Here is a 23647-nt window from a genome sequence, read left to right on the forward strand (position 1 = left end):
GCTCACTTGGATACTGCTGCGTCTTTTTCATGCACTTAGGTTCAAATCCAATCCCCACTGTACTGGAGGAAACTTCAGTACTGTGGTGTCATACCTTCATGTAGTAGTGAAAGCCCAGTGATGACAAGGGGGAAAAAAAAAGACTATATTCTATAAACAGTCTCATGTAACTAGTACTTACTGTATTAGAGAGCATAGTTCTGTAGATTTTAATGTAAGTTTATATTACATTAACATTCTTTTGAGTAAATATATTCTTTTAAATATGCTTAAAAATACAATCTGAGGGGCCGGGTGGTGGCGCACCTGGTTGAGAGCACATGTTACAGTGCTCAAGGACCCGGGTTTGAACCCCTGGCCCCTCACCTGCAGGGGGAAAGCTTTGCGAGTGGTGAAGCAGGCCTGCAGGTGTCTCTGACTCTCTCCCCTATCTCCTTCCTTCTCCATTTCTGACTGTAGCTATCCAATAAATAAAGAAAATAAAAAATCAAACAAAATCTTGAGTATTATTTAATATTAAATTTTGATGGTATTTCTATTTTTTTTTTCCCTCTTACTTCTTCTGGGGTTATTCCTAGGGCTTGGTGCCTTTACCATGAATCTACTGCTCTAGAAGCTTCTACCCCCCTTTTGTTGCCCTTGCTGTTTTTTTGTTGTCCTTGTAGTGATTATTACTGTTATTGATGTCATTGTTGTTGAATGGGACAGAGATGGAGAGAGGAGGGGAAGACAAGGGGAGAGAAAGATAGACATTTAATGCAGACCTGCTTCATTGCTTGTCAAGTGGTCCCCTCCCCCTGCAGGTAGGGAGTTGGGAGCTGGAACCGGAATCCTTAAACAAGTCCTTGGGCTTCTGATGGTATTTTCATTGCATTTGCGTTAAGCATTTCCAATTTTTAGGACTAAATTAGCTATTACATTGTTTTAATTGCTGGAGATTGAATTGAGGAGCTTATATATGCAGAACAGAACTATTTTCTCAGCCCTTCTATGTTCATTATAAAAAAAATCTGTATTATTTTAATTACATAAAATTCATATGAGAGAGTGTGAGAAGTCAGTGTCGTTCTGTCACATGCAGTACTGGAGACCAAGCCTGTCACCTTAGGCCACCTAGTCCTGTGCTTTAATGATCCCCTCTCTACGTCCCACAGTGTCTTTTTTTTTTTTTTAAGAACTTTTAATTTAATTTTATTTTTAAATCAGTTCTCTCCCCCTTTTGTCGCCCTTGTTTTCTTATTGTTGTTGTAGTTGTTGTTGTTGATATTGTTGTTGTTGGATAGTACAGAGAAGAGGGGAAGACAGACAGGGAAGAGAAAGATAGACACCTGCAGACCTGCTTCACTGCTTGTGAAGTCACCCCCCTACAGGTGGGGAGCCAGGGGCTCGAACCGGGATCCTTACACGCGCCCTTGCACTTTGCACCATGTGCACTTAAGCCGCTATGCTACCACCTGACTCCCGCATTATACTTTTACTGTGTTCTTTGCTTAAGGCAGAACCAATGAAAGTTATTTAAATTTGAGTTGAATAATAAAATAATTTTTTTGACATTTACAATTTAATAAATTCATCTGGTTCTTTCATTGAATTAGTCTAGAAAATCACAAATTATAACAGTAAGTAAAACATATACAAAAAACTTTCATATTGCTCTCATGTCACTTTTTTCCGCTTTAGAAGAGATCTGTCTGTTAATGAGAGATAGAACCAGAGAACCAGAATCAGAGCCCATGTGGTGGCCATATATCAAATCTTAAGCCAGCTTGGGACCTTGTGGCTTATGAGGTGGCACAGTGTAAGAGTGCAGGACTTGTACACATGAGGTCCTGGGTTCTATCAGTAACATTACATGTGCCAGAATGCTGCTCTGGTTCTGAATCCATTTTAAAAATAAAACAAAAACAGCAGTCCGGTGGTAGCGCACGTGGTGCAAAGCGCAAGGACCGGAGGTGGGATCTGGGTTTGAGCCCCCGGCTCCCCACCTGCAGGAGAGTCGTTTCACAGGCGGTGAAGCAGGTCTGCAGGTGTCTATCTTTCTCTCCCCGTCTCTGTCTTCCCCATCTCTCTCCATTTCTCTTTCCTATCTAACAACGACAACATTAGTAACAACTACAATAAAAAAAAAAAAAGAGCAACAAACGGGAAAATAAATAAATATAAAAAATTTACAAAAAAAGAACATAAAAAGAAAAAACTAATACAGCACATGGGCAAAGTTCAGCCTTGTATCTTTTATACCACCTTCTGTGCCACTCTCATGGCATTCTTTTTTTTTTTTTCCCAAATATTTATTTATTCCTTTTGTTTTATTGTGATAGTTACTATTGATGTCGTCGTTGGATAGGACAGAGAGAAATGGAGAGAGGAGGGGAAGACGGGGGGGGGGGGAGAAAGACACCTGCAGACCTGCTTCACCGCCTGTGAAGTGACTCCTCTGCAGGTGGGGAGCCAGGGGCTCAAACCGGGATCCTGACACTGGTCCTTGTGGTTTGCTTTGCGCCACCTGCACTACTGTCCGACTCCCGTGGCATTCTTTTTTTTAACTGATTTTAAAATACATTTTTTGGGGTGGTGGTGCACCCAATAAAGCGTGAAAGGATGCTGGCTCCCCACCTGCAGGGGGCGAAGCTTCACAGGTAGTAAAGTAACAAGTGTCAGTGTGTGTCTCCCCCCCATCTCCTTCTACCTCAAGTACCTTCTCTAATAATAAAGTAGAAATTTTGATTTATTAAAAAATAAATTTAAAAATTGGGTTTATTCACTGATTTGAGGAGAGGAAGAGAAGCAGAGTATCAGTCTGGCACATCAGAAACCAGGAATTATTCACTGATTTGAGGAGAGGAAGAGAAGCAGAGTATCAGTCTGGCACATCAGAAACCAGGGATTGAATTCAGGACTTCATGTTTGAGAGTTCATGACTCTTTATCTACTGTGCCACCTCCTGGGCCTCTATTGCACCAAACCAATGGACTTCGGGAAGGGATAGGGTGGAAGCCCTAGTGCATGACGGGGGAAAGGCAGCTAAGTTGGGGGTGAGAGTGTTTTATAGATATACTGGGAGGTGAGAAATTGTACTCATGTGCCAGCAATTGTACTCTACTCTCATTGAAAGTCACAAAATAGAGCAGTTAAGAGTAAAGCACATACACAAAAACTTTTAATATCATTCTTGTTTCTTTTTTTCTTTTTTTTTTTTTTTTTCCTGTTTTAACAGAGATCTGTTAATGAGAGGGAGAACTAGAGCACCACTGTGGCACATGTGGTGGCCATATACCAGATCTTCCAATGAAGTGATTTGGCAAGAAAACAAAATTAGAGTAGTTATTTTTAATTATTATTTTAAATACTTATTTACTTGTTGGAGAGAAATCTAGAGGAAAGGGGAGATAGAGTGGGAGAAAGAGAAAAACACCTGCAGCACTATTTCACCACTTGTGAAGTTTTCTCCCCATATGTGGCAACCAGGGGTTTGAACTTGGGTCCTTTTGCATGGTAATGTGTGAATTTTACCAAGTGTGCCACTGCCTGGCTCCTTTAAATAGTGCTTTTTAGTAGGTGGTGCGGTTAGTGCGAAATAACAAGGTATGCAGTCAGAAGTCTTTTACTTGATAATCTGTTTCCTTCTCACATATATTATACTATTTTTTAAAATGCAGATTCTTTAAATATACACCTAGTTTCTGGATTTTGAGATCTTTTGGTATCTTTACTCGTTGTTGTAGCTACTGTATATGTTGTATGGTAGCCCCATAGTTTAAATGGTCTTTTATTTAGGGAATTCGACTCACTGTTATTCTTTTACAATTATATACCACACAATTATTCTTGCATATATTACCAACTTGCATGCATACAATTAAGGAATTAAAAAACCCAGAACTGGGATTCTTTCCCAATAGACTTCTTTTTAATTTCACCAACAGTGTGTGTTCTGCCATTTGAGTATGTTGTTAAACTTTTTTGTTTGGATAATGCTTTTTATTTCTTTTCTTTAGAAACTTCAGGTTTTGTGGATAAACTATTTGAGAGTCTTTATACTAAGAACTACCTTCCACCTTTGGAACCAGTTAAACTTGAGCCAAAACCACCAGTACAAGAAAAAGAAGAAATTAAAGAAGAGGTAATACAGAATTCTTACTTGTTTGGGAAGGTTTTCTTAGATTATGTTCCCAGTATCATTGTTCAGATTTATCTTTCAGAAGCATTACTGAAGCTTGGGTCTTGATACAGATTTTTTATCAGGGATCCTTGGACTTAAAATTGTAAGAAATTCAGGTAGCTTTGTTTATAGAGATGTAAGAGTTTTTTTTTTTTTTTTTTTTTTTTTTTGAGAATTAAGTTGTTTTTTTTAAACTAGAGTTTTGTTTCACTCTGTGGTGGTGTTAGCAATTGTATAAATATTACACTATTTCCCCAGCCCATTAAGAGAAGTTTTATTTATTTTATTCTGTTTTTCTTTTTTTAAAAAAATATTTACTTATTATTTATTAACTTTTTGTTGACCTTGTTTTATATTTTTCTATGCAGAAATGCCTCATGACTTTTCCAACAACCCAGTAGTTACTTTTAGAGAAAGAAACTTAGTTAAATAGAAAAGCTAGACTAAAACTGAGTTGATAATGAAATCAAGTGAGATCATTTACTAATACACTTTTATTCACTACTTTAAAAAGATATTTATTTATTTATGAGAGAGGAAACTAGAAGCAGAACATCACTCTGGTATATGCCATGCTAGGGATAGAGCTCGGGACCTCATGCTTGTAGAGTCCAAAGCCTTACTTACAGCTGTGCCACCTTCTTGATTGACTATAATCAAAAATCTTAAGTTTTTCCTGGAGCTAGTATTTTATGCACATTTTCATTTCCCTGGTCACTTTTTGTTTCACTTGGAGATAAACACAAGTAGCAGTGCTGTAGCACTGAAGCTTTTTATTGTGCTATAGCACCTCTCAAGTTGTGTTTGGGCTTCAACCTGGACTGTTTGTGTAGCAAGGCATGCGTCCTGCCCAGTGAATTACCACTCTGGCCTCGCATGATTTTCAGACTACTGATTTAATAGCAAGCAAGGGGAGGAAGAGAATTAGAACTATTACATCACTCTAGCATATTTAGTATAGGGAATCAAACTCAGAACCTTACCCATTCAAGTTCAGTGCTCTACCTGCTGCACCAACTCCCAGACCACAGTTGTAATTTTAAATATGGCTGTCAGCCTAGAAATAAGGGACAAAAAACTCTTACAATGTTGGCATATAATAGCATAATGTATAGTTATAGGGTCTGGAGAGGTGCCTCAGTGGTAGTGTGCATGTGCACTTAAGTGCAATTCCAGGCAGCACATAAAAACAAGAAAGATGGGTGCCAGGAGACAGCACACCTAGCTGAGTGAACGCTTTACCATGCTCAAGGACCTGGTTTTGACATCTCTCTCCCCATAGAAGGACAGTACAAAGACAAGGTTTTAGAAGTGATGGAGCTGTGATGTGCTGTTTCCCCTTTTGTCTTTCTTTCCTTCTGTATCTGTCTGAGAAAAAAAAAAAGAGGAAAAAAGTGCATTATTGGATGGTGTAGCAGCACAGGCATGAAACCCTGGCAAGACAAAGAAAACAAAGCAAAAAGAAAGCCATGGAGTGTCATAAATGACTGAGTGATTCTCTGGTCTTCCTTTCTGTCTCCCTATACCTTCCCCCAATAAAAATAAAAAAGAAAATCATAAAACCAAACAAAACAAAATTAAAAAAAAAAAAGAAGAAGAAGAAGTTTGTACACAGTAACTTAATTGACCTAAGAAGGAAACTTTTTTTCAGGGGGAGAGAAAAAAAGAGAGTCAAGAAGACATAGATTATAGTACCTCTCTACCATCCATGGGGCTCCATCTGGTGCTTTCATGATATTAGAATTTGAGCCCAAGTCCTCACACATGATACTATGCTTTCTTCCCTACCCATGAGTATAATTTCTTAACTCTGATAGTTGTCTGAACACTACTGCCACCCCCAACTTAACTTTCTTCACCATTGTGCTTTGAGTTCTCAGTATATCCTTGTGATACCAGAGATAGTACTTGATACCTCATGCTTGAGAGTTTTTTAAAAAATATTTTAAAATTATTTTTATTTATTGGATAGAGACAGCCAGAAATTGAAAGGAGGGGGAGCTAGACACCTGCTGCTCTGCTTCTCCACTTACAAAGCTTTCCCCTGCAGGTGGGGACCAGGGGCTTGAACCCCGGTTCTATGCGTGCCGTAACGTGCACTCAACTACGTGCACCACCACCTGGCCCCTCATGCTTGAGAGTTTAACATAGTATCCACTGTGTTGTTTCCTGGGACACTTTAATATTTTAATGACCTGAAAGTTGGTGCTGGACTCAAGCATTGGGTCCAAAGTGTGTAGGATACCAAGGAATGATCCCAGGAGTAATGCCCTGTTCTCTTACCTTTTTCTCTATTATTAATAAATAGTAAAAAGTCTTCAAAAGTTAATATTTTAAACTTGATATTTATTATTTCTTTTTATTTGTGTCCTGTTGCTCCAGAAAGATTATTAGGTATCATAATTTATAAAGGGATATTTTCTGATGTTTTCTTATAGGTATTTCAGGAGCCAGCAGAGGAAGAACGAGATGGCAGAAAAAAGAAATATCCTAGTCCCCAGAAGATTCGTTCAGAATCTAGTGAACGAAGGTTTGTTTATCTTTAATTAGGAAGATACTGATACTCACTTTTTAGTTACTTTAAGAACCATTAAAGGAAATTAAAAAAAAAAAACAACGCTAATTTCTAACCACTAATATGATAGTGTTACCTTTCTTTGATTTTTCTGTTTTTTCTTTTTTTTTAAACCTTTGTCTTAGTTCTTCCTTTTATAAACAGTCATTATTATGTGTTTTCCCCAAGAGCTCAGAGGTGGGAGCATTCTCCTTAGAGAACATTAATGAAATGTTCCATTTGGTTAGGGGTGCTCAGTCTCAAAACCGTTTGTAGCATTATATCTTGCAAATAGTGAAGTTTATGTGTTGAATCACTAGCCCACCAAAAGAAAACTTGTCTTTGTTTAGGAGATCCTTGTTTCGAACATTTATTTCTTTTCTAATTTAAAATTTCTGTTTTCCTCCTACCCCTCTCCAGATTTTGGATTCACCTCTATTTTTCCCCACCCAGTGTAGTTGCGGGAATGATTTTTTTCTTTCTTTCATGTAATGGGTTAGAGGAGTAATGTGGTAGTTTTATAGCTTCACAGGCGTTATGAATTTTGATGAATCAAGGAAAGTGTTGCCTGCTACCAGTTTGTTTACAGATTTGAGTTCTGTAGTGTACATATGGCTTTTATATCCGTACATTATAGGACACGTGAGAAGAAAAGAGAAGACGGCAAGTGGAGAGACTATGACCGTTACTATGAGCGGAATGAATTGTACCGTGATAAATATGACTGGAGAAGAGGCAGGAGTAAGAGTCGTAGTAAGAGCCGAGGCCTGAGTCGGAGCCGAAGCCGAAGTAGGGGCCGCAGCAAAGACCGGGATCCAAATAGGAATGTTGGTGAGTTGGTCAGATTTCCCTTTAGAAGCTCTGAAGCTGCTTATCTTCCTTTATCAAAAACACATAAGAACAAAGTGTCTGAGCATGTGAAAATTGGACTTATTTTTTCCCTTTCTTTATTTAAAGACTTATTTAATGAGAGAGGGAAGGAAGATAGGTAGGTCAGAACATTGCTCCAGCATAAGCCAGGAGTAAAAATCCAGGATCTCAAGCCCCCACTGAGCCACTGTCCTAGCTACTAAGTATTGGTTTTATTACAAAGACAGGATTCTTTGCATAGAATGGAGTCAAGGAGTTTGACCAAACAAGAAGCTGCTCATAAGTGTACCTTATGACATGCCTTGATTTAAGTCTTTTAATTTATTTTTAAATTATGATTTAAATAAGTATCCTTTAATAATAAAGGATACTAGGAAGAGGATTGTTGCCCACCTTCCTCACCACCTCACCCTCCAGCTCTTAATTTGGTTTGTTGTCAGGTTGTGTAATATTTATAACATTAAAAAAAAAAAAAAAAGAATGAGTAGATAACTGAGAATCCCAACCACTGATATCCACGGATACCAGATTTTAAGTCAGTTCTTAGTGTTCTTATTAGTGGAGAAATCGGCCTTTATTATGTATTGATATTGATGTTATAAATAAAAAGGTGATTTTACAGAAGTTACTGTTAAAATTTGTCACTTTGTTAATGTCCTTTTGTACCTATTATTAATGAGAGCACTTTAAACCCAGGGTTTTTTTTTTTTTTTTTTTTTTAATTTAAACCAGAACACTGTTCTAGTGTGGCTTATGGGGTACAAGGGATTGCACCTAGGACCTTTGGTGCCTCAGGCATGAAAGTCTTTTTGCATAAATATTACTTAGTCTCCTCAGCCTGAGAGCACTTTGAAATATGCCCCATTCAGTACATTGACTTCAGTATTTTTCTTTCTTCCTTTGTAAGAAAATACAGTCTAAGAACATAAATATGTGATCTATTTTTTGTTACTATCTTTAAGCAGAGCACAGGGAAAGATCAAAGTTTAAGAGTGAAAGAAATGACTTGGAGAGCTCCTATGTACCTGTATCTGCACCACCTCCAAACTCTTCTGAGCAGTATTCCTCTGGGGCACAGTCTATTCCCAGCACCGTTACTGTGATAGCACCTGCGCACCACTCTGAAAACACAACAGAGAGTTGGTCTAATTACTATAATAATCACAGCTCTTCCAATTCTTTTGGCCGAAACCCACCACCAAAGAGGCGCTGCAGAGATTATGATGGTAAAAATTCTCTTTATTTTGTTCTTCTTACTATTCCCTAAGTCTAATAAATGTTGCTTCTATTGCATACTCTTAAAAATCACAGCCTAAACTTTGCTAGAGGTGGGTAAATGAGGAGGAGAATCTCTTGGCATTTTCTGCTTGTTTTATTCGGTTTAATAGTTAGACTCTAATTAAGAAAATATTCAGGTCAGACCCTTTAGTTTTTTGTTCTTAAAATTTAAACACTATAAGGTACTATAAAATTTGGTAGACACTAGCGGTTGTCGTTTGTGTGGTGTGTAGCACTGGGAATTTGTTAGCATGTGTAAATCATGATTTTAAAGTGAGTATGTTTTTTTTGTTTGTTTTGTTTTAAAGTATCTTAAACATGTAGAAGCTGACAATATAATTAACCCTAGTCCAGTATGCCAGTGACATTTCATTAACACTTGTATAGATACTATGCATATATACATTATGTAGGGAATATAATCAAATTATAATTCAGAAGTCTTCTCATTCTTATCCAGGCCTCCTATCTCAGAGATCTGCTTCCCAAGAACAATTTCTTCTATAACTTTACCAAAACAGTCTATGCATGCATGCAGAAACAAATACATATAGTTGCCTCTGCTTTTTAAAGATAAATGTTTACCTACTAATCTCTCTCTTCTGAATTATGTTCTATTCATTTAGCAATATTTTATTTTATTTTTATTATTTGATAGAGACAGAAGTTGAGAAAGAAGGGGGACGTAGAGAGACAGAGAGACACCTGAGGTCCTGCTTTACCACTCGTGAAGCTTTCACCCTGCAGATAGGGACCAGGGGCTTGAACCTGCATGCTTGTGCACTGTAATATGTACACTTAACCAGGTATACCACCGCCTGTCCCCACAATATTTCCTGATAGTGATTTATTTATTTAGAGACAGGAAGGGGGAGTGAGAGAGAGACAGACAGACAGACACGGATAGACAGACACACCACAGCTCTGAAGCTCCCTTTAATGCAATTGGGGCCAGGCTCAAATTTGGGTCATGCACTTGGCAAAGCAGCACAAGCACACTACCCAGCTGAGCTTTTTGCTGCCTCCGTAATCATCTTACTAGTTAACACATAAAGAACTTCTTTACCTTTTTTTTTTTTTTTTTTTTGCCTCCAGGGTTATCAGTGGGGCTTGGTGCCTGCATTATGAATCCACTGCTCCTGGAGGCCATTTTTTCCCTTTTCTTACCCATGTTTATCGTTGTTGTTGTTATTATTGTTACTGTTGTTGGGTAGGACTGAGAGAAATCGAGAGAGGAGGGTAAGACACGGGGAGAGATAGAGATAGACACCTGCAGACCTGCTTCATTGCTTGTGAGGCGACCCCCCCCTCCCCCGCCCCGCAGGTGGTGAGCTAAGGGCTCGAACTGGGATCTTAGCTCCGGTCTTTGTGTTTTGCATCATATGCACTTAGCCTTCTATGCTACCACCCAGCCCCCCTTCCTTACTGTTTATTTTATTTTATTTTTTTTAGGTTTCTTTTCTATCTGTAGATTAAAAAAATGTGTTTAAATCTTTCCTTTTTGATGCACTTTTAAATGTTTTATTATTTTGCTACCATTTACAGTGCTGTAATAATGTCTTGGGACATATTTATTTAAATAGTTTAACAATTCAACTTGTAGATGTGGCAAGATGGTAATTTTGGTATAATGTGGTAAAAATAGGTAGTTGAAGTTTTATCTAAATCAGCTACTTTTATTCTCTCCCATCTTTCCCTTGATCTCTCTCTTTTTTAAACCAAACCAGAGCACTGCTCAGTTGTGGCTTTTGGTGGTGCAGGGGGTTGAACCTGGGAGCCTCAGGCTTGAGAGTCTGTTTGCATAACCATTATGCTACCTCCCTTACCTATATCTTTTTTTTAAACCAGAGCATTGCTCAACATTGGTTTATGGTGGTATAGGGGATTGAACCTGAGCCTTAGGCAAGAAAGTCTTTTTGCATAACCAGTATGCCGTTTGTCCCCACCCTTTCCTTTCATCAACTTATTTGTAGGTATTGTGGTTTTTTTTGTTTTAAGATTTTTATTTATTTATTAATGAGAAAGATAGGAGAGATTGAAAGAACCAGACATCACTCTGGTATATGTGCTGCCGGGGATTGAACTCAGGGCCTCATGCTTGAGAGTCCGATGCTTTATCCACTGCGCCACCTCCAGGACCACTTTTTTTTTTAAACCAGAGCACTGTTCAGCTCTAGAGTCTGGGGATGTGGGGGATTAAACCCGGGACTTTGGAGCCTTAGGTGTAAGAGTCTCTTTGCATAACCATTATGTTATCTACCTCCATCCTTAATATTTTTTTTAAAATACTGGAGTTATTATTATGAAAAGTTATTAATAGTAGGTGGGTTAATCTTATATTGGTTAGTTGCCTGCTCTTTTGTGTAGTAAGTAGACTGTACACTTACCTCAGAATAATGTTAAGAAAGATTTCTTAACAGATCAGACTGGCATATTTTTTAAGGACTTGTTTCTGAACTCTAGGTGGATCATAAATAGTACCTTTAAAAATTTTTTAAATTTATTTTCTTATTGGATAGGACAGGGAAGAATTGAGAGGGGAGGGGGGATCCAGAGTGGGGAGAGAGACACGTGCAGATCTGTTTCACCACTTGTGAAGCTTTCCCCATGCCGGTGGGGAGCAGGGGCTTGAACCTGGGTCCTTACAACATTTATACTAACATGTTCATTTAACCAGGTGTGCCACACGCCCCCTTTTTAAAATTGAGGCAATCTTGGCTTACAAACTAAGTTTCAGATGTACAACTTTACACTTTGTAACTATAAATACCATACCACACCTCCCCTTAAATTTCTAGTTACTGCCTACCACCTCCTCTATCTATATCACACCTCTCCTCCACTTTTCTTCTTCCATGGTGACCAATTTTTTTTTTTTTTTTTTTTTTAATTCTTACAGAAAGAGGATTTTGTGTCCTTGGTGACCTTTGTCAGTTTGATCATGGAAATGATCCCTTGGTTGTTGATGAAGTTGCTCTGCCAAGCATGATTCCTTTCCCTCCACCTCCTCCTGGGCTTCCTCCTCCACCACCTCCTGCAATGTTAATGCCTCCAATGCCAGGCCCAGGCCCAGGCCCAGGCCCTGGACCTGGTCCAGGCCCAGGCCCAGGTCCAGGTCCTGGACACAATATGAGACTTCCTGTTCCCCAAGGACATGGCCAGCCTCCACCTTCTGTTGTGCTTCCCATACCAAGTAAGTATATATTTATTGAATATGCATTTCTTTATTGGAGAATTACATTTAGAAGAACACATCTTCTTAAGTTGACTTGACACTAAATTTAAATTTTTAGGGGGGAGGGTAAGGGAAGACCTGGGAGGTGGTACAGTGGTAGAGCTCTGGTCTAATAGACTAAATGAGGTTCTAGTTTCTACGCCCAGCACTGCATATGTCAAAGTGAGACTCTGGTCTTTGTCTTTCTCTTCTCCCTTTCAAAAACATTTATTTATTTTTACATATGAGAAAGTTTCACATGAGTCAGAGAAAGACAAGTCAGAGTCCAGCATGTGATGCTGAGGATTGTTTGAGGAATCTCAGGCACTTAAGTCCAGTGTTCTACCACTTGAGCTGTTTTCCCTAACACACACACACACACACACACACACACACACACACACACACACACACACACACACACACACACTCTGTCTCTGGTTTTCTCTGTCTCTGTCTCTCTCTCACACACACTCTTCTCCCTCCATCCCCTCCATAATAATAATAATAATAATAATAATAATAATAATAATTTTATATATATATATATTTTTTTAAAGCTTGGTAAGATAGCAAAATTGGGAATGCACCTACTTAGCCATGCATGCAACCCAGGTTTGAGTCCTGGACCCCATGGCAAAAGAAAGTCCAGTACTGTGGTGTCTTGCCAAGCCTCCTTATATCTGAAAAAGTTGGCCCAGAGTGGTGAAGCCATGGCAAGGACAAATAAAATTTTGGAGCAACCAGGGAAGTAGTTCAGCGGTAGAGTGTAGGACTTGTCATTTGTATGGTTCGTCCATAGTTTGTTTTTCACCAGAGCATTGCTTAGCTCTGGCTAATGGTGGTGCTTGGGATTAACATGGGACCTCTGAACCTCAGGCATAAAAACTTGGTGGAACACACTTTACTCTTTACTCTGGTGATGATGTGTGGGCCACAGGCATCATGCAAAGGTGAAGCTTACTGTGAGTAGAAGGGTGCTGTAGTGTCTCTTACCTATCTGGGAGCAGTGGAGTTGTCCACACACTGGTGTCCCCTTAAAATCAGTGGATCTTTTTCCCCAGAGTATTGCCTAGATCTGGTTTGTGATAGTGCTGGGGATTGAACCTGGAACTTTAGAGACCTAGGTGTGAAAGTCTTTTGCATAACCTTAAAAAAAAGTCAGTATTGGGTGCTAGGTGGTGCTGTACCTTGTTGAGTACACATGTTACATTGTACAAGGCCCAGGGTTCAAGCCCCTGGTCCCCACCTAAAGCTTTGCAAGTGGTGAAGCAGTACTACAGTGTCTCTTTCTGTCTTCTTCTCTATCTTTCCCTTCCCTCTTGATTTCTGGCTCTCTCTATCCAATAAATAAATATAATAATAATAAAAGGCAATATTTAAAATGAAATTGCCAGTGCCAATATTTTAATGAACTTTCCCAGCCTTTAAATCTCTTAAAAATAATGATATAAGTGTTTAAAGTTAATTATTTTATTATAGAATGTTTTTTAAGTATACAATGAGGTAGAACAATCATTTCTACCACATGTTCCATCCATACAGTTTGAATTGTTATCAATATTTATTTTTTACTCATTTACCCTCCCTCTCATTTTCACATACACTTTTTTATATTTGCTTATTTTCAGAGATACATATATTAATCTGAATCTTTGTTTATGAGTAATGTATATATATATATATTTTAAATTTATTTCTTTATTGGGGAATTAATGTTTTACATTCAGTAGTAAATACAATAGTTTGTACATGCATAACATTCCCCAGTTTCCCATTTAACAATACAACCCCCTATATATATATATATTTTAACTGCTACGAGAAGTTATTGCTTGGGCTCAGTGCCTGCACAGTGAATCCATTGCTCTTGGTGGCTGTCTTTTCTTTTTCTCTTTCTCTTTATTTAGAGATAGAAATTTGGGGAGAGAGAAAGAGAAAACACCTGCAACACAACTTCACTGTTCATGAAGTTTCCCCTCCTTCAGGTGGGGGACCAGGGACTTAAACCTGTGTCCTTGTGCATGGTAATCTGTGCACTCAGTTGTATGTGCCACTGCCAGTTCTTTATTATTATTTAGGGTCAACTCCCCCCCCCCCATGGAGATGTACTACCTTAGAGTTGCCAGTCTCACCCAGTTTTCTACCTCTCCCCATTGTTTTTTGTTTGTTTGTTTTAGAGAGAGAGAGATGAAGCACTGTCTCATCACCAGCTCCTCCCTGGTGCTGTCTTTTTATGGTGCTCCCAAATTGTGCAGAGGCTCAAATCTAAGGGCTCATGTACAATAAGATAATACTCTGTCCTAGTGAGCTGTCTCCCAGCCCTGCTGCAGCTTTTTTTTCTAAACAATCAGTATGCTACTCACGAAAATTAAAGTTAAGAAATGTTGAAAATGATAATTTAAGAAACTTTCTACTTTTTAATGTGTCAAGGGGGAATGAGCCAAGGATTTTATGGATATGCAATAACTTGGATAGTGAAAGAAGCCTGTCTAGATGTTATTTCAGTATGAGATCATCTTATTAAAATTTAAACTCAAAAGTGAAACAAGACGAACAAGAAACCAAAATAGTTAAATTCCAGATGTTATTTCTCCTCAGTCTTCTGCTATAAATTATTTTAAACAGAAAGATTGAAACAATTGTACATTGGCTACAAATACGTTAACTATTTATTTTCTTCAGTCAACGTTAATTTTTATTGTCATGTAGCCTTCTACTCCTGAATTTTGATTCTTGCAGATACCAGTACATCTAATGTGTTTATAGAATTGGCCATCATCCCATAAACTTAATTCAACTTTTTTCCCAGCTAAATCCTACCCCCCACCCTTAGAAGCAGTAATTTCTTTGTCTTTTTTTTCCCTTTTTTTCCCCCACTCTCCCTCTTTGGCCTACATTAGTTTTGTTTAAAACTGAAATGCTGTTTAGATAATCTGCATTTATGTGGCCTAGGTGGTGGTGAGCCTGGTTCAGTGCTCATATTACAGTGCTCAAGGACCCAGATTTAAGCCCTTGGTCCCTATATGGGTGGGGGGGGCACTTCAGGAGTGGTGAAGTAGTGCTGTGGGTGTCTCTTTCTCTCTCTTTCAATCACCCCTCCCCTCTTAATTTCTCTGTCTATTAAAATATATGAACAAATAAAATAATAACTGCAGTTATGAATTTCTTTTCCTGAACTTTAATTCTAGTCTCTGCCAAAGTTTAGATAGACATATTCAAGTTAGTATATTGAGTACTTTTTCAGGTAGAAACTACTAACGCCCATCTCTCATTTTTGTCTGTAGGACCACCAATAACACAGTCAAGCTTGATAAACAACCGTGACCCGCCTGGAACAAGTGCAGTGCCCAATCTTGCACCAGTGGGAGCAAGACTACCTCCTCCTTTACCCCAGAACCTCCTTTATACAGTATCAGAACGTAAGTGAATGTTTCACCTAGAACTCCTGGGTTGTAGAATAGCCACATTTTTTCATATCATACGTTAAAAAAATGTAATTTATATCCTGATGCACTGTGCCATGTAAAAACTATTCACAAGGCTTGATACTATATGATTCTGCTATATAGTTCAAATTTCAAATTTCTTGTGTGATAATGATCAAGAATAAGTTTTCTGTGTTGAAGAAACACTGTTGTAGTGTTAGCAACTTGTACTTTCTTTTTTAGGAACTACATTTGAAGCGTCTCTGCAAAAAGTACTCCTTTGATAGAATTTCTAAAATATAAGACTATCACAGTAGGTCAGATAAAATATTCCTAGTGAGCTGAAGATAGCGTGATTTAAATTATTGATAGAATATTTAGGACTGACAGATACCTTGCTTGGCAGAGCACACCCTCACTATAAGTGAGGCCTTAGTTTGAGCCCTTTCCACATGTAGGAGTAATCTGAATGTCAGAGTGGCACTGTGATGTCTTTTCTCTGTTTCTCATGTCTTGTCATTTTCCTCCTTGAAAATAATGACCAAAAAAAAAAACAACACACCAGGACTGGGAACTGTCTTTAGCCAGTAGTATTACATATGCCACAGGTTCTATGTTCATTGCTTGGCACTGGATGTTAAAAGTAACTAATGAATGTTTTACAAACTTTTATATTACTGGTTAGACTGTGACAGTTAATTTTTTAAAATTTTTAAAATAATTTTTTAATAATTTTCTCTTTTCCTTAAAAAAATTTTTTTTTTACTTATTTATTACTGGATAGAGATAGAAATTGAGAGAGGAGAAGGGATAGAGAGGAGAAAGAGCTTTCCCCCTGCAGGTGGGGACCAGGGGCTTGAACCTGGGTCCTTATGCACTGTAGTGCGTGCTCTCAACCAGGTGCACCACCACCTGGCCCAAAGAGTTAATGTTTACCTGTATGTAAACATTGTTTTTATTTAAATTCAAATTGTCTTTTTAATTTATTTTTAGTTTACTAAAACTTTTTTCTTTTTCGTTTTCTCTCTTTTTTTTTTCTCTTCTAGTTTACTAAAACTTTTAAGAAATTCCTTTCTTCACAAATATAGAAGTAAGTGTGTTGATATCAGATTGCAGGGGAGGAGGCAGGGACCCAGGTTCAAGCTCCTACTTCCCACTTGTAGGTCTCTTTCTCTTTCCCTCCTATCTACTACTTCTCTCTCAATTTATCTCTGTCCTATCAAATAAAGTAGAAAGGAGAAAAAGAAAAAATGGCCACCTGTAGCAGTGGATTCATCGTGGAGGCACTGATCCTCAGTGATAACCCTGGTGGCAAAATAATCAGACTGTGAGATTTTCTTTATAGAGCCAGATCACTTTATGAATATATTCATATTCATGTAACAGTGTTTATCATGAAGTTTGTTCTGCCGACTAAACATCATCTCTGTCTTACAGAGAAATGATTCAGCAAAGTAATTGAACTCAGATTAAAATCCTGTTTCCCCATTACTTACTGCCAATTGTCATTTCTGTTTTTTCTTTTTTTTTTTAAATATTTATTTTATTTATTTATTCCCTTTTGTTGCCCTTGTTGTTTTATTGTTGTAGTTATTATTGTTGTTGTCGTTGTTGGATAGGACAGAGAGAAATGGAGAGAGGAGGGGAAGATAGAGAAGAGGAGAGAAAGATAGACACCTGCAGACCTGCTTCACCGCCTGTGAAGCGACTCCTCTGCAGGTGGGGAGCCGGGGTTCGAACCGGGATCCTTATGCCGGTCCTTGTGCTTTGCGCCACCTGCGCTTAACCCACTGTGCTACAGCCCGACTCCCCATTTCTGTTTTTTCAGCTTTATCTTCTGTAACATGGAAATAAGAACATTGCTCATGCTGTTAAAGTTGTTTTGGGTAATAGAGAAAGCAATATATTTCAAGCATCTAAAGCAGCACCTGGCATCTAGTGATTTATATAGTAGGACTATTGTATACTATACAATAGTATACTATAGTTACAGTTTTTTATGCCCACATTCTGTAGTCAGCCCACCCATCCCATTCATCCATCCATCCCTCTCCCCTCCTTTCCACGTACTCTTCCTCTTCCCAATCCTTCCCTCTTTCCTTCCCTTCTTCAATACCACCCCCCCCCTTTCTTACCAGAGCACTACTCAGCTCTGGCTCCTGGTAGTGCCAGGGATTGAACCTAGGACCTTGAAGTTTCAGGCATGAAAGTTTTGTTTTTTTTCTGGTACTAGTTAACTCCCCCAGCTTTTTTGAATTACATTTTTTTAAAATTTATCTTTTCTGAAATCTGAATAAAATGTATTACTTTTCCTTAGCTCTTCCCTCATCTCTCCTTATTTTCTTTGTCAGTGAAAATTTCAGCTACCTAATCATCAATTGAAATCTAGATGTGGCTGACTCATTTCTTTGTTTTTATATCCAATGAATTAAATATTTTCTCTTTGTGCTTAAAATATCTTTTCTCTCTATTCATACAGTGATTTCTGCCCTTGTCCACATTGAATTACTTCACATTTGGGTTACTCACACAACCTTTTTTTCCCCCCACTTCATTTTATTGAGGAAACAGACCTAGGTTCTGTCATATACAGTTTTTTTCTTTTATCCTACCAAGGTCCCAAATTTCCAAGTACATGAAGAATATTCCTTTTTTTTTTTTTTATATAAATTCTTAACAAAAACCATTTACTAATAAATGAGGTATAATTGCATTACACCTACTATTTAATTTTAATATGTATGTAATCATATTCAGCTGAACCTTAGAAAAGAAACATCTGACTTTCTTGTTTCATACTAGCACTTAAGTCTTCTAGTTTGGTGCATGTTTCACATCTCATTTTGTATTTATGTGAAGTTTTAAACATACATAGAAGTAAAGTTGTCTAATAAACTTCCATATTCTCATATCACAACTTCAAGATATATTAGTACTGTTTCATTTTGTCCCCTTAAATCAGCTCAACATTTATTAATGTCTTTGGACTTAAAAAAAAAAGCTGCATTTTTATCTGAGGGTGTTGCAAGTGGCATATTTTCATACTGTTAATATTAGCATTGTGACTCATAACAAAAACGCCATTTTATTTTTAATTTTTAAAATTGGTAATTGCTATTTATTTTAAAATTGTTAAATTCAACGTTGCAGCTCACTGTGAAGGTTCCATTTTTACTTTAGAGAAATATGGAAGTTATATTTATTTAATCCACTTAGTTACTACTCATTAAGGTAGCAAATATTTGTGTGCCTGCTAATGTACCAAGGATGTACTAGGAGCTAGTGTACTAGGAAATAGAAATCAAGAGGCATGGGGGAGAAGATGGGGGATAGGGGGGTGGGGAGAGGCAGACCTGCAGCATTGTAACGTGCATTTAAATTTGTGCGCCACAGCCCAATCACTAGCCCTGCAAAAGTTTTAATTACAAGATATTTTATTGCCATTTAAATTCATACCATAGAAAATGTAAGTGAAGGACAGCAATTATACTATTGAGAAAATTTTTATAGAAAACTCAAATTTGGATTTTATGGAGGCAAGACTGGGAGTCTGCTCAGTATCAGGTACAGAGAATATACAGATAAATAATTAACAAGAAGCTAAAAATCTTGTAGTGGGAAAGAAATAGGTGTTTATAAACTTGCAAAATCCAAAATACTATTGCAGTGTATTTTACTAAGTGGACAGAATACTTGAAATGCCAGTGACATACAAAGAAAATAATTTTGTCAAAAGTAAACTTCATCAAGTCTTTAGTTATGATTTGTTCTGGAATAGAACAATTGAATGTTAAAAGAAAAATAGTTTCCCCTTTATTAAACTGAGTGGGGTTTTTGTGGTTTCTGATAGTAGTGTTTAAGTATTAATAGCAAATGTTCATAGAAAAAAAAAAAAAAAAGGAAATCAAGGGCCATGGGGGTAGATAAGCCTATTGGTTATGCAAAGAGACTCTCATACCTGAGGTTCCAAAGTCTCAGGTTCAGTCCCCTGAACCACCATAAGCCAGAGCTGAGCAGTGCTCTGGTAAAATAATCAATGTTAACAGTTAAAAAAATCTGTTTGAAATTTTGTTCTGGTTGAGCTAAAATGTGACACATATTCTTGAAGGAGACTTTGAGGAGATGTGGGGACGGGAAGTGAGTGACTCAGTGGTAGAGCATATGCATGCATTGCACCTGTGGGTCTCTGGATTGATTCTCAGTATTGCATGAAATGAATGGGTTCTGTTTACTCTAATAGGAAAATGAAGCCAAACTAAACTACAATGAAATGTACAGTGAGATTAACTAGATGGGAAGATAGCAATATCATACAGTTAAAAAACATTTTACTCAGATTTTCAGCCACTGACTGTATTTTTACCATTTTCACAGGATCTTTTTAAAGTACATTCTTTCTGCCTTAAATTTGGTTTGTCTCTTCTGCTACTTTGAAGAAGACATGCATATTAGAAATATTTTATAATTGTTAAGTTTATTGTACTAGTTTTGTGGAAAAAATTAAAAGATAAGGTCTGTACTATCCTTGATAAGATTGAAGCTGTTAGTCTTCAAATGAATTTATGTAATTTTTCTCAAAGTATATTTCCTACTACCAGCTATTTAAAGCTACTAAAATGCTATATAAGCATTAGTAGTTCTTGTTATCCTAAAAAAGTGCTTCATCTAATTTTTGAATGTTTGACATTTCTCTATGCCAAATCATACTCAAATCACTATTTAAAAAAATTTCTTTGTTGGGGGATTAATGGTTTACAGTTGACAGTAAAATGCAATAGTTTTTACATATATAACATTTCCCAGTTTTCCACATAACAATTCAACCCCCACTAGGTCTTCCTCTGTCATCATCATGTTCTAGGACCTGAACCTCCCCCTACCCCAGAGGCTTTTACTTTACTTTGATGCAATATACTAACTCCAAATTGCTGTATTTTTTTATAGTTTTTCTTCTCTGGTGTTTTACTTGGATTTGCGTTGCATTAGTTGTTGTGTTACTCATTTCATCATCTTACAGTATGCCATCCAAAGAAAAAAATTTGTCAGTGGGTTATTTTATTCCTTTAAATGATTTTGTTCCTATTAGAAATCTGGGATCATTTATCTCTTGGAACTTTTGAATGTGTGCCAGGGACTTTGGATTCTTATAGAAAAGATAATATAACTGGTAAATAGGATCAATATTTGTAAGATAATGTCATTTTAGTTTTTCTAAATTAAACTTTTAGTTCAAATTTTATTTACTTATTTTCCCTTTTGTTGCCCTTTTGTTTTAGTTGTTATTGATGTCATTGTTGTTAGAACAGAGAGAAATGGAGAGAGGAGGGGAAGACAGTTTATTATTGTCACATACCCAATCATTGCTACTTCCCAGTTGTATTGTAATGAAGCTGGAAAAAGCTTACAACCCAATATCACAGAAAGCTAAATTCTGCTATACCAGCTTTTACATCTATAAAGAATCTTGCATTATTGCCTGGGGTCTGTTAAATCAGTCTCTTTCTTTCCAGAGAGTGCCAGCCTTTCATACAACTGGAAGTGGGAGAGGACAGGAAAGTCAGGGACTGGGTTTTGGACATTCAGGTGAGGGAATGGAAGACTCCCAAACCTTTGCATCTCCCCCTCTTCTCCCAGTTTTTTCTACCTTTAGAGCTATCCGCTCCTCAGAACTCCCTCCTAGAACAAAAGTACATAATGAGCTCTAACCAGTCTTTTCCTGTGTTAAAAAAAAAAAAAAAAGAATGCTATCAGCTAGGTGGTGAGGTTGAATTTCTTTTATTTCCAGAATCTGTTTGAGCATACTAACTGCTTTACTTAAATTTAATCCAATTTGTCAGTGTCTGGCCACGCCCTCTCCCCAGGTCCATTTAAAATAGTCCAAACCTAGTCTTTTGTCACCCAACTTCAACAAATGTCCTTGAGGATCTGGCTCAAAAACACATTAAATTTAGTTGATATGTTTCTTAAATCTTAATGATTTCCCCTCCATACTTTTCCCCTACCATGTTGTTGAAACAGATCATTTATCCTGAAGAATTTTTTCATGTTCTGGACTAAGACACATTGTATCTCCTGTTGTCATTTAACACATTTCCCAATCTCCTGTATTTCCTTGAAGTTGGAGATTTAAGTGAGAGACTTCACTTTTCTGGACTTAAATTTATTTGATGTGGCTGTATACTTCCTATTGCAACATATCATGTGCATAATATCAAGTTGTCTCCTTTTTTGTTATACTTATTGACCAGTATACAAGTGTATTTTTCCTGATAGCCTTAACAAATTTAGTAACATTGCCTAGACCTGTTGCTTCCTTAGGCTCTATGAAAGTGTTAAATTCAATTCTATAATTTCTTCTACATTTATTGACTATGCTCTACAGATAGTCACTTGGTTACTGCAGATAGTCACTTGTAGTGTAATTTTTTATAAGAAAATAGGAATTATGTATTTACTGTTGAATGTAAAACATTAATTCCCCAATAAAGAAATAAATTAAAAAAAAGAAAAAAAAGAAAATAGGAATTATATTTGCTTTCTTTTATTGGGGGTCAATAATTTACAGTGTATTCTTTAACATAGGCACAACCTCTTTTTTTTTTTTTTTAAGAATTTGAATTCAAACTATACTATAAATATGCAAAGAAACTGGGCAAATACTGCCATTGAGACGAATGGTCATAAATTACACTTATTAAAGCTTCTTTGATGATAAGGTGGAATTACAAGGCACAGCGTCTCTTTTAATGATACTTTTAAAGATGCAATGATTCTCCCTTTGGAAAACAGCAGAAACCCAACTAGTTTTGAAAGTTGGCTTTCTGCTGTTTTCCAAAGGGAGCATAATAGTGTAATTTATGACCATTCATCTAAATGACAGTATTTGCCCAGTTTCTTTGCATATTTATAGTATAGTTTGAATTGAAATTCTAAAAAAAAAAACAACAAAGAGGTTGTGCCTATGTTAAAGACTACACTGTAAATTATTAACCCCTCAAAAAAGTAAAAGAAAGCATGGATTTGACCTTATGGAGTCTCAACATTTTTAGTTCCATTAGTTCATTTTGATGTTTAGATTGTCTCATTTGTGACCCCAGTAGAGATCTCTCTCTTTAGTGATTCCTACAGGTCATTTTAATTTTGACATGCTCTTGTTTGTGTCTTGCTTTGGGGAAAAAGTATACTACCATGTGGCTTATGGACCTAGAATATCCTTTTTATTTAAGGAGCCTTTTTTTTTTTAAAGAATTTTTTTAAATAATTTTTATTTATTTATTTATTTTCCCTTTTTTGTTGTCCTTGTTTCACATTGTTGTGGTTATTGATGTCGTTGTTGGTGGATAGGACAGAGAGAAATGGAGAGAGGGGGAGAGAAAGACAGACACCTGCAGACCTGCTTCACCGCCTGTGAAGGGACTTCCTTGCAGGTGGGGACCTGGGGCTGGAACCGGGATCCTTCCGCCGGTCCTTGCGTTTGCGCAATGTGTGCTTAACCCGCTGCGCCACTGCCCAACTCCCGAGCCGTTCATTTTTTAAATAGTATTCAAAGGCATTAGTATGCATTGTTTAAGAAAATCAGACTTCATTTGAATAAACACTCATCTTTCTGATGATGAGTGGCTGAATGTATGGTCTTTTTAAAAAGATATTATGTAAACTAATTTGAAAGTTATTAAATAGACTTAATCCACTGAGTTCTGTATTCTAAGTTTACACAAGGCACACGGATTGAGATTGCACTTCCCATTTTTCTCTTTAAAAATTATTTTTATTTTTACTATCTTTTTAAATATTCCCTTTTTGTTGCCCTTTTTTATTGTTATTATTGATGTCTTCGTTGTTAGGGCAGAGAGAAATGGAGAGAGGAGGGGAAGATGGGGAGGGAAAGATAGATTCCTGCAGACCTGCTTCACTGCCTGTGAAGCGACTCCCCTGCAGGTAGGGAGGGGTGGGGGGGGGCTTGAACCGGGATCCTTATGCCAGTCCTTGCGCTTTGCTCCATGTGCTGCACTACTGCCCGACTCCCTACTATCTTTATTAATTGGATAGAGACAGCCAGAAATCTAGAGGGAAGGGAGTGATGAAGAGGGAGAGAGAGACACCTGCAACCACTCGTAAGCTTTTCTCCTGCAGGTGGGACT

At 37.3% G+C, this 23647-nt stretch overlaps 1 protein-coding gene across 4 annotated transcripts in view; it reads left to right on the top strand.

Annotated features, from left to right (window-relative positions):
- The window catches only part of RBM27 (RNA binding motif protein 27), a 77316-nt gene that overhangs the window by 19878 nt on the left and 33791 nt on the right, over positions 1-23647 (top strand). For 2 of the 4 annotated variants that reach the window (XM_060180358.1, XM_007533963.3), the window contains exons 3-8: positions 3999-4123; positions 6601-6692; positions 7354-7547; positions 8552-8812; positions 11764-12057; positions 15366-15500. In XM_060180358.1, coding sequence (XP_060036341.1) covers positions 3999-4123; positions 6601-6692; positions 7354-7547; positions 8552-8812; positions 11764-12057; positions 15366-15500 — 1101 coding nt within the window. Of the gene's footprint in view, positions 1-3998; positions 4124-6600; positions 6693-7353; positions 7548-8548; positions 8813-11763; positions 12058-15365; positions 15501-23647 lie in introns of all 4 variants that reach the window. The other 2 variants (XM_016192883.2, XM_060180353.1) reach the window with 1 other exon arrangement.

The sequence above is a fragment of the Erinaceus europaeus genome, chromosome 2 (assembly GCF_950295315.1).
Source record: "Erinaceus europaeus chromosome 2, mEriEur2.1, whole genome shotgun sequence".
Lineage (NCBI taxonomy): Eukaryota > Metazoa > Chordata > Mammalia > Eulipotyphla > Erinaceidae > Erinaceus > Erinaceus europaeus.